We start from the raw sequence: 12,083 nt of genomic DNA on the forward strand, positions 1-12,083 counted from the left end.
TGTGTAACATTAAAGAAGCTTACAACCATTTTAAAGAGAAGTTTCCTGACATAAAAATAGGTTCCTCTAAATTTGCTGAGTTGAGACAAAACATTGTGTATTAGCTGGACAGGATGGCATACTCTCCATCTGTGTGTGCACAACTCACCAACACATAATATTAATGATAGAAAATGCCAAACTAAATACAGTAATAAATGGAAACTTAAAAAATTACGAGGAAAGCATTGCAAAACTGGTTTTCAACCCATCATCAATTGATTACAACGAGGTAAAATGCGAATATTGCCTAGGAGAAACTATAATACATAAAACTTTACAACACTCCTTTGATGAGAATTTAATTGAATGAATTCAGTTCCACCAGTGAGTGTCTGCTGACTGTTGCAATATAGAAATTGTACAGAAAAGTTCTGAAGACTTTATCGATTTATTCTGTACTAACATGTCTTCTTCAGTTTAACATTACTTCACTGCCAAGCAACAAAGCTTAAGTCCACAGATGAAAATCTTAATGGATTGGAATTTGCTGTTACCATGATTTTTTCAGAAAATTGTAGTGTAGTTCTATAGGACAAAGCTCAGAGTGGCCACTGAAAACGATAACAGGTTATTACACATCCTTCTGTTATATATTAGAAACAGCAAGAAAAAATTGAGCATGTGAGCTTTGTCATTGTTTCTGACTGCCTAGAGCACAATACAGCTGGTGCTTATAGCTTTCGAAAAAAGCTAACTTTGTACCTAACGAATAAATTTCAAAGACTTCCAAAAAAGATTTACTTTTTTTTCAGGTGGTTCTGTCACTCAATACAAAAACAAGAAACACTTCCCGAACCTTTGCCTTCATGAGGAATACTTCCAGCCAACGGAAAAGACCTTGTGATGGCGTAGGGGGTTCCGTTAAAAGACAGACAGCTCATGCAAGTTTGCAAAGGCCATACCACAACCATATCCAAACCTCAAGAGATCTATTTGAGTGGGCAGTAGCTAACGTAACAAAAACAGATTTTGTCTTTTCCACTCCAAAACATTACAATAATTCAGAAATGTTCTTAAAAAGCCAGTCTGAAGAAGTGTTGACGATCAAAGGAACACAGCAATCTGATGCAGTCTTTACCAAAACAACAACAAAATTATTAGCGAAACACTTCTCAATTGATGTGCAGGGTTGAGAGAGGGAGGTAACTGCATCACCAGACAAAGTGAAGTTACAAGACATATCAGGCTACACCACCACTGTGTCTGGCAAAAATTGGTGGCTTGGGTACATTTTACAAGAAGGGGGGAAAATCCCCTTGATTAACTGAGAAAAAACAAAACTGGTGGCTTGGATACATTTTAGGGAAAAGAAAGAACATGATGAACTGAAAATAACTTTTCTATACCCATTTCGATCAGTTACACCATTCTCCTATGCTACACATGCAAATATCCAGTGGAGTACCAGTTGTGGATGTTCTCACAAAACGAAATCTGTTTACTCTGACGGGGAGAACATACACTCTTGTTGAAAGTGATGTAAGCCAAACCAAATTGTTTAATATAATCTGCATAGGTCCGAGATAATTTTCTGGAGAACTGCTTTAAACTCAAAACTTAATTTTTTCTCAGGTTCGTGTTAATTTATATGCTGTAGATAGTTATTTAAAAATTATTACTAACACTTACTGTAACACAATTAGCTATATATAGACACCTATTACTTTCAAAACCAAGCACCAAGTATTTAATTGTTCTGGTCCAAGCACCATGGACCAGAACTATTTAATCAATATTTGACTCTTTTCATACATTATTTAAATTTGTAGTTATGGCTCCCATGTTCAATATTTTTGTTTCACCAATTAAGAGTCTATTAGTTTAAAATGTAAAAAAGTAAAGCAAGCAATCAACTTAATTTAATTATATAATATACCAATTGGTTTTGTTTGAAGAAGAAGATATTTTGATATTTCTGGTATTTTTTACTTACCTTTCTGTACATTTTAATTAAATTCCTGGATGAAATGTAACAATATTATGAAAGGGAAAGTTGCCACTAACCATATAGCGGAGATGCTGAGTCGCAGATACGAATAACAAAAACACTGTCACAAATTTGTGATAGTCTTCTTTCTTTGTTGTGCCTATCTGCAACTCAGTATCTCCACCATACAGTTAGTGGCAACTTTCCTTTTTATAGTATTGTTAATTAAATTCCTATTTGTTACAGGTAGGTTTGATCAAAATGGGGCTATTAGTGAAAAACAAGAGCCAAGAATTTTTTTTTATCGCATACTTGTATTTTCCCTTGCGATTTACAATGGTACTAAGTATTTGTGGACAAATTTAGAAAATTTTAAATTATGTACTTTTTGGAAAAAAATTAAATCAAAATTTCAATTTGCATTTTTTTAAAAAAATCATAATTAGAACCTATGTTGTGATGTATATCACTGGAAAGAGCATAAAAATGATGACACCTTTACCAGCTTTCTAGCTCAATTATGACAGTTCCCATTCAAGATTTTTTGGCCAGTTTTTGAAACATTTACATAGCCATATCTCATAAATGGCTTGAGAGTAAAAAAAAATGAAATTTAGTATTATTTTTAGTCTCAGCACCCACTATGAGTATACCCAATTTTGGTAAAATCTGAAATGGTGAGATAAATTGGGTGGGTTGATTTACACTGAATGTCCACTTACATAATAAGCATGCACAGTAGCAGTATCTTGCAGAGGAAGCACAGGTGCTTCTGGGATGCCTGTGAAATGGAGATGTGTTTTGGCAGTAACAGGCTTGTGAGGGTCAGGGACTGGCAGAACCTGGAAGGCGAAGATAAGTGTAGAAGGAGGGGTGGGACCCAGACAAAGAAAATTTTATGTTTAGGCCATTGGGTGACATTCCATGGTTTAGGAAGTATTTCAGAAACAGCGTGTTGGACTGGGTTTTAGGCAGGGAAAGGAAAATTTTTCTGAACTGGTGCAGAAAGATGGAGCAGGGGTCCATTGTGGCATGTGTGGTTCTTGGTAACAGGAAATGACATAGGAAAAGGGCAAATTAAGGTGTTAGGTGGTTGTGAGGGGGTCTAGATAAAAGAAAGAGATGTGTACAAATATGTAACAATATTTGCAAACAAATATGTAAAAAACTTACTATTCAGATATAATGCAGTACTCCTGTTGAAACTGACTGTACACCTTTTGATTGCCGCTGTTTATAATAGGCCTGTCAATCATTTTTGCTGACATGCTGAGTTGAGAATCTGCACTAGGATCTGATGGTAGCACCTTCCTGAATGATCCTTGTCGTTTAAAGGAGTCGCTTCCATCAGCATTTGAGCTGACCTGCATATTTTGTACAAAATAATTACTTTCTTGTTTCTCAAACATTGCCAAATGAAAAAATATTAACTGAAAACTTCTTATTACAAAAAATAGCCTACTATTATAGTAGGTACATTACAGACAAAAGTCAGTTTAAATAGATTCGCAATGAAAACCGTGTTACACAGCTGCAGCAAATTATGAAAGACACTCCAGAAATAGTAAATGTAGCATCACTGAATGTACTGGAAATAAGAAGCTGCACTTGGCAAGCCACAGATGCTGGAAACAGCCAGACAATTAATTAACAATATAAATAAGAGACTTCAATAAACTGGAATTATTAACTGAGATTATCACTAACTTCGGAAGCACACATTATAAGGGGCACATATGGATTTCCACCTTATCCTTGGTGACATTCCAGTCTTAACCTTCAAAGAGCCTTATTTTATGCAAACCATTCTTTCAATCTTCCAGACTGCAAACTTTTCATATGAGCAGGAATCCCTAACAATCAATTAACTGTGACTTTTATTATAGTGGATGACATTTTTCAATAGTTAAACTAATAGGGTATCAGGTTGAGTTATCTTAATATGGACTGTCCACTGTTTTCCACAAATAATTTCAGTCAATTGCTGACAAGGTTTCTACTCTAACAGCTCATAGCTTTCCTATTTCCTGACCATCACCTCACTTAGCACACTGTTACTGTTTAGTATATAATGATAATTTTTAAACTTGCAACTCGTTCCAATATTGGTCCTAGGTCTATGGAACACAAAATAAAGTACCCTACATGAATGAATTAATTTAATTGTTTTTTATTCTTAGAACCATGGCAGGCTCCCCCTCCTCCCCAACACATGCCCATTTGATTATGATGTGTTGTTGAGAATTATATGAACGACCACAAAGCATTGCTGATATATACAAATATCAGGCATCATTAATATATTTACATTCTTAGCATTTTTGTATAAGATCTTTTTTTTAAATGGCAACAAGAGGAATTTATTCCTTCAGGATTTGAAACACAGTCTTCATGAACCGTAATTATGAGTGTCACTGCTAGCAGATAAGTAAGACAATTAGTACGATTTTTCTATTAGGCACAAACAATAATAACTACCTTAATGTTAAATCTGAGAACCCCCTTTCTTCAAGTTCATATAACTACAGTATCCAGCAGAGAAAAATCTGTTTAAATAACAAAGCACATTGCCAATCACCTCGATTACATTAAATGAATTTTTTTGAAAAAGGAGCCACTGTCAAGGAATGTGGGATAGTTGCAAAATAACAGCATTAAATTCTAAGTGTATGTAGCTGCTAAAGTAAGTAAGAGGTTTAGGTTTTCGACGGAAGACTTATTTCAGGGCTATCAATATCCTTTCAATCTACCATAAGCTTTGCATGATGTTGTCTAAACAAAAACTGGGTTATACTCAGTAATTTGGGTAAAGTTACGAAACAATTACAGCGTTAAATTCTCTCAGTATATGTGGCTGCCAGAGTAAGTAAAAGAGTTTTGGTTTCCACGGAAAACTTATTTCAGAGCTATCAATAGTCTTTCAACTTACCATAATCTTAAGTTCTTCATGCAAAACCATAATCATAATTTGATTTCGAGATTTACCTTCTCAGCCTGCTGTGACGCCATCCGCTGCTATGAATATCCTTTTTCTATACATTCATTGATTGTACACAATTCGGCTGTATCACAATAACTGAAAAAATGTAGAAAAAACATTATTTTGATTCTCTGTCATTGCCGCCCAACACTGTGTATACAAAACAAATGTAGCACAGATGAGTCATAGATAACTCTCATAACATGAGTTGCGTGGTGATTAGAATCTATGGAAATGCTCTGACTAAGTCCACTGGTTCATATGAAGCCAAAATTCTGCGCAGGTTTATATGCATGCAAAAAATCGCACGAAATGTGTTTTCATGCGACGCAAGTTCCAATTTACTGCTCGCCGACCATCTGTAGGCGTAGAAAAGAAATTTCAGCAGCAAGTGACTAGGCTATTGCATTCCCAGAGTTTATTTCATTTATTCAAAAATTGATAATGGAGTAAATTTTGTTGTGACCTATGTTCGAAACCTGTGTTGCAAAATTTAAAAAAAAAAATGCAAGAAATGGAGACCGATCAAAAAGGTCTACACAGTGTTAGCTTAAGAGAAGGCAGCTTTCTAACATAAGTTTACTTCGCGAGTTGCAGGGCGAAACTGATGACTGATGTAGGGATGGATTTGGAAACATATAATTATCTACAGTCCCTCGTGTGATACGGAAAAATACTTGTATGACGAGAATAGTTACCCCACATCAATTATCTCTCATGAGTGGCTGATGCAGACATGAAGATTCCTGGCAACAGGAAGAAGCTACAAGGAACTAGAAATCTCTACTGCAGTTTCGAAACAAACATTAAGTGAAATCATATCCAACCCATGTGGAGCTATCTATGCTATCCTGAAGGAGGATTTCACTAAGTCAAAGCACATTAATTTTGTAATATAGCAATTCTGACAAGTTAAGGATATTTCTACCGCTTTATACGATTTTTAAACTTAACATAGTCTTAGCAATTAAAGTTATGACCAATGAACTACAGTTTGGTTTGTCTCTGAGGTGGGATTTTCACTTCGCTGCCTGAAAACTATCAACAGTTTGTTACAGACTTTTGCACCAGAATATAAAACTCTATCCTGAACTCTAACAGGGATTCATAGTCGAAAGCGTTACTTCTAGTATCGTGGTAGTGTATTCTTCAGTTCACCTCTGATTCATTGTAGTTATGAATCACGCGGAATTTTAGAAAGTAAAGCAATTGTAAGAACCCGTAAGTCCCTGAAGGCACTGTTGCCAGATCTCCATCATCAGCTTAACACAATAATCTGACTGCACTTTTCGTTAGAATAAACAGGGCCTAATTTTTTCGCTATACTGTCACGTAAGATTATAAATGTGGTGTCACCGCCAGACACCACACTTGCTAGGTGGTAGCCTTTAAATCGGCCGCGGTCCATTAGTATACGTCGGACCCGCGTGTCGCCACTGTCAGTGATTGCAGACCGAGCGCCACCACATGGCAGGTCTAAAGAGACTTACTAGCACTCGCCCCAGTTGTACAGCCGACTTTGCTAGCGATGCTATACTGACAAATACGCTCTCATTTGCCGAGACGATAGTTAGCATAGCCTTCAGCTACGTCATTTGCTACGACGTAGCAAGGCGCCATTATCAATAGATATTTAACTTGTGATGCCTGTACCGTCAGACCGATGTACTCCAATTATGGATTAAAGTTAAGTATTACAGCAACTGCGTCCGTTTTTCTAAATTCTCATTTCTCTGACCTGTTCCAGACCTCACGCCAGTCTGCGTGTAATTAAACGCGTGCATTTCGGCCTCCTCTAGCAATACGGTGTTGGCTCTTCTGCCAACACAGCAATAAATGATGACTAACTGACAACCTCAGCTGCTGACAGGTGTTGTTGATATACCTCGATGTGGACAGCTGAAAATGTGTGCCCCGACCGGGACTCGAACCCGGGGTCTCCTGCTTACATGGCAGACGCTTTATCTATCTGAACCACCGAGGACACAGACAAGGTACAATACATATGTAGAATTGTGGACAGTTGGGAATGTGAGTCTCACGGGAAGCGTGCAAGCGATAAGTCCCTGCAGTCGCGCTATTCATCTACACTCCTGGAAATTGAAATAAGAACACCGTGAATTCATTGTCCCAGGAAGGGGAAACTTTATTGACACATTCCTGGGGTCAGATACATCACATGATCACACTGACAGAACCACAGGCACATAGACACAGGCAACAGAGCATGCACAATGTCGGCACTAGTACAGTGTATATCCACCTTTCGCAGCAATGCAGGCTGCTATTCTCCCATGGAGACGATCGTAGAGATGCTGGATGTAGTCCTGTGGAACGGCTTGCCATGCCATTTCCACGTGGCGCCTCAGTTGGACCAGCGTTCGTGCTGGACGTGCAGACCGCGTGAGACGACGCTTCATCCAGTCCCAAACATGCTCAATGGGGGACAGATCCGGAGATCTTGCTGGTCAGGGTAGTTGACTTACACCTTCTAGAGCACGTTGGGTGGCACGGGATACATGCGGACGTGCATTGTCCTGTTGGAACAGCAAGTTCCCTTGCCGGTCTAGGAATGGTAGAACGATGGGTTCGATGACGGTTTGGATGTACCGTGCACTATTCAGTGTCCCCTCGACGATCACCAGTGGTGTACGGCCAGTGTAGGAGATCGCTCCCCACACCATGATGCCGGGTATTGGCCCTGTGTGCCTCGGTCGTATGCAGTCCTGATTGTGGCGCTCACCTGCACGGCGCCAAACACGCATACGACCATCATTGGCACCAAGGCAGAAGCGACTCTCATCGCTGAAGACGACACGTCTCCATTCGTCCCTCCATTCACGCCTGTCGCGACACCACTGGAGGCGGGCTGCACGATGTTGGGGCGTGAGCGGAAGACGGCCTAACGGTGTGCGGGACCGTAGCCCAGCTTCATGGAGACGGTTGCGAATGGTCCTCGCCGATACCCCAGGAGCAACAGTGTCCCTAATTTGCTGGGAAGTGGCGGTGCGGTCCCCTACGGCACTGCGTAGGATCCTACGGTCTTGGCGTGCATCCGTGCGTCGCTGCGGTCCGGTCCCAGGTAGACGGGCACGTGCACCTTCCGCCAACCACTGGCGACAACATCGATGTACTGTGGAGACCTCACGCCCCACGTGTTGAGCAATTCGGCGGTACGTCCACCCGGCCTCCCGCATGCCCACTATACGCCCTCGCTCAAAGTCCGTCAACTGCACATATGGTTCACGTCCACGCTGTCGCGGCATGCTACCAGTGTTAAAGACTGCGATGGAGCTCCGTATGCCACGGCAAACTGGCTGACACTGACGCGGCGGTGCACAAATGCTGCGCAGCTAGCGCCATTCGACGGTCAACACCGCGGGTCCTGGTGTGTCCGCTGTGCCGTGCGTGTGATCATTGCTTGTACAGCCCTCTCGCAGTGTCCGGAGCAAGTATGGTGGGTCTGACACACCGGTGTCAATGTGTTCTTTTTTCCATTTCCAGGAGTGTATGTCCTCGGTGGCTCAGATGGATAGAGCGTCTGCCATGTAAGCAGGAGATCCCGGGTTCGAGTCCCGGTCGGGGCACACATTTTCAGCTGTTCACATCGAAGTATATCAACAACACCTGTCGACAGCTGAGGTTGTCAGTTAGTCATCATTTATTCCAGGGAAAAGCTGCATGGTCATCAACAGTAACTGTTCTTTCGAGAACAAGTTACTGTCTTCGTATATATACGTAAGATTATGGCATAAGTCAGCATTGAGTGAAATAATGTTAGCAATCTATTTCGCAGGTCGACATAGTGAGAGATATTTCCAAGTCCTAAGCAAACAGAACTGAAATATTGATTAGGTTATCTGCATGCTACTTTCACCTCAGTTTGATGAAATGATTTCTATCAGCAGCTTCTGAAAGAAGCATTGAGTAAAGCTCTGTGGTAATACATATTTGCCTCAGTTGTTACTTTTAGATAGCTGCACAGACCTGCAAAACACAAGTAGTGGTTACTGTTAACTACAAGGTAAACCTTAAACTGTCTTTCATATGATCTGTCTTCATTGGAAAAGCTCAAAAAGCACAAGATGTAAAATACCACAAACATGGCTTATATATTACATCGTTCCTGGCGGCATATTAAAAGTCCGCAAAGAACTAATTTTTTTTATCGCCGTTTCCATGTTTGCCATAGATCTCAGCATAAATAGTTCTTTATGATGGATATCAACAAGTTGGTGGGATAATTTTAAATATAAAACAATTTAATAATCATATTAGACAATTTCTGAAATACTTGAGAATGGAGGAAAGGAGATATACAGGGTGTTACAAAAACTGTACTTCCTCGATTCACCGCCAGTTGGTCCAATTGAAGGAAGGTAATGTTGACTTCGGTGCTTGTGTTGACATGCGACTCATTGCTCTACAGTACTAGCATCAAGCACATCAGTACGTAGCATCAACAGGTTAGTGTTCATCACAAACGTGGTTTTGCAATCAGTGCAATGTTTACAAATGCGGAGTTGGCAGATGCCCATTTGATGTATGGATTAGCACGGGGCAATGGCCGTGGCGCGGTACGTTTGTATCGAGACAGATTTCCAGAACGAAGGTGTCCCGACAGGAAGACGTTCGAAGCAATTGATCGGCGTCTTAGGGAATCAAATGGTTCAAATGGCTCTGAGCACTATGGGACTCAACTGCTGAGGTCATTAGTCCCCTAGAACTTAGAACTAGTTAAACCTAACTAACCTAAGGACATCACAAACATCCATGCCCGGGGCAGGATTCGAACCTGCGACCGTAGCGGTCTTGCGGTTCCAGACTGCAGCGCCTTTAACCGCACGGCCACTTCGGCCGGCGCGTCTTAGGGAGCACGGAACATTCCAGCCTATGACTCGCGACTGGGGAAGACCTAGAACGACGAGGACACCTGCAATGGACGAGGCAATTCTTCGTGCAGTTAACGATAACCCTAATGTCAGCGTCAGAGAAGTTGCTGCTGTACAAGGTAACGTTGACCACGTCACTGTATGGAGAGTGCTCCGGGAGAATCAGTTGTTTCCGTGCCATGTACAGCGTGTGCGGGCACTATCAGCAGCTGATTGGCCTCCACGGGTACACTTCTGCGAATGGTTCATCCAACAATGTGTCAATCCTCATTTCAGTGCAAATGTTCTCTTTACGGATGAGGCTTCATTCCAACGTGATCAAATTGTAAATTTTCACAATCAGCATGTGTGGGCTGACGAGAATCCGCACGCAATTGTGCAATCACGTCATCAACACAGATTTTCTGTGAACGTTTGGGCAGGCATTGTTGGTGATGTCTTGATTGGGGCCCATGTTCTTCCACCTACGCTCAATGGAGCACGTTATCATGATTTCATATGGGATACTCTACCTGTGCTACTAGAACATGTGCCTTTACAAGTACGACACAACATGTGGTTCATGCACGATGGAGCTCCTGCACATTTCAGTCGAAGTGTTCGTACGCTTCTCAACAACAGATTCGGTGACTGATGGATTGGTAGAGGCGGACCAATTCCATGGCCTCCACGCTCTCCTGACCTCAACCCTCTTGACTTTCATTTATGGGGGCATTTGAAAGCTCTTGTCTACGCAACCCCGGTACCAAATGTAGAGACTCTTCGTGGTCGTATTGTGGACAGCTGTGATACAATACGCCATTCTCCAGGGCTGCATCACCGCATCAGGGATTCCATGCGACGGAGGGTGGATGCATGTATCCTCGCTAACGGAGGACATTTTGAACGTTTCCTGTAACAAAGTGTTTGAAGTCACGCTGGTACGTTCTGTTGCTGTATGTTTTCATTCCATGATTAATGTGATTTGAAGAGAAGTAATAAAATGAGCTCTAACATGGAAAGTAAGCGTTTCCGGACACATGTCCATATAACATATTTTCTTCCTTTGTGTGTGAGGAATGTTTCCTGAAAGTTTGGCAATACCTTTTTGTAACACCCTGTATAATAAAGTTGGCTAGCCTTCCAACTACATTTTGTGGACATTAATTGAATGTTAAGTATCTGAAGTGATCAGACCTATATAATAAGTCTTTCACTGCCGATCTGACTTACACATCACAGTGCAAAAATGAACAGGGCAATGTGCCAGCCATTAAATATTACATTATCAGATAGAATCTTATGGTTTTAACCAATCGATAAGGACCTTTCCATAAAAACTGTCTATTTCCAGATTTCTAACAGAAGTCAATAATGCACCTTTAATGTTTTGTGTTTTGACACTATTAGACACACAATCTCACTGTCACATAAGGTCTGTACATTAGCTTATAAATTTCAAAAACTACTCTCTGGAGTAGAAAAAAGCACGCACCAAATATATACTGTAAAATTTTAAATAATATCCTTAAGGTAACTACAATACATCACTGTCAACACAGTCTTATTTTTTATATTAACCAATGCCCATTCTTTCAAATACAATTTTTAACATATTATCGAACTTTTTCTTGTGATTCGAATACCTTCTAATTTTGTGGAATTCACACAGCATGTGTACCTCGAACTCTATGATGCTCTCGGATCCTAATTTGTTAAGGACGTAATTAACAAAATTTCCCAGCAACCAGTACACAGTGTTAATTTTTGCTTCCGGGAAATAGCGTGCTTCAGGCCTGTGTATCAATGACAGCGATACATACTCAGGGGATGTTCTTGTAATCAGAGCTATTTGCTCCCCGATCCACTTCCAACTATTCATGTGACCACTACAAGTATATCTATGAATTATTGTGTCAACTAGATGGCATTTATGACATAAATTTGTTTCACAGAGTCTGATTGCGTGCAGTCTTTTATTGGTGCTAACTATGTTGTTAACTGTCTTGTACCATGACGTTTTTATATTAGACGTGAGCACATTAGAACTAATGTTTTTCCAAATCTCAGTCCACTCAATGTTTCGAAACTGTCGTTCTTTTTTTTGTTCCTTCCTTCGCTTTCCTTTCGTTCCCGCATTATGGCTCTCGATGTTAAGTGTTGTGACTGCCTTAGTTCGACACTGACATAACTAAACTCAACATAGAAAATCCTCACATGCTGTAAGCGACTGTTGATATCCTGCATGTCAATCGGGGGAAGC

General features: G+C 40.6%; 1 protein-coding gene across 2 annotated transcripts in view; it reads right to left on the reverse strand.

Moving 5' to 3' along the window:
- LOC126235729 (protein crossbronx homolog) overlaps nt 1-12,083 on the reverse strand; it is a 157,484-nt gene that overhangs the window by 60,984 nt on the left and 84,417 nt on the right. Inside the window, exons 2-3 of one of the 2 annotated variants that reach the window (XM_049944505.1) lie at nt 4,955-5,045; nt 3,143-3,333 (exon numbers count right to left, since the gene is read on the reverse strand). In XM_049944505.1, the coding sequence (XP_049800462.1) occupies nt 3,143-3,333; nt 4,955-4,978 (215 nt within the window). In that variant the 5' untranslated portion in view covers nt 4,979-5,045. Of the gene's footprint in view, nt 1-3,142; nt 3,334-4,954; nt 5,138-12,083 lie in introns of those variants that run through there. The other variant, XM_049944504.1, reaches the window with a different exon arrangement.

Source organism: Schistocerca nitens, chromosome 2 (assembly GCF_023898315.1).
Source record: "Schistocerca nitens isolate TAMUIC-IGC-003100 chromosome 2, iqSchNite1.1, whole genome shotgun sequence".
In the NCBI taxonomy this organism is placed as follows: Eukaryota; Metazoa; Arthropoda; class Insecta; order Orthoptera; family Acrididae; genus Schistocerca; species Schistocerca nitens.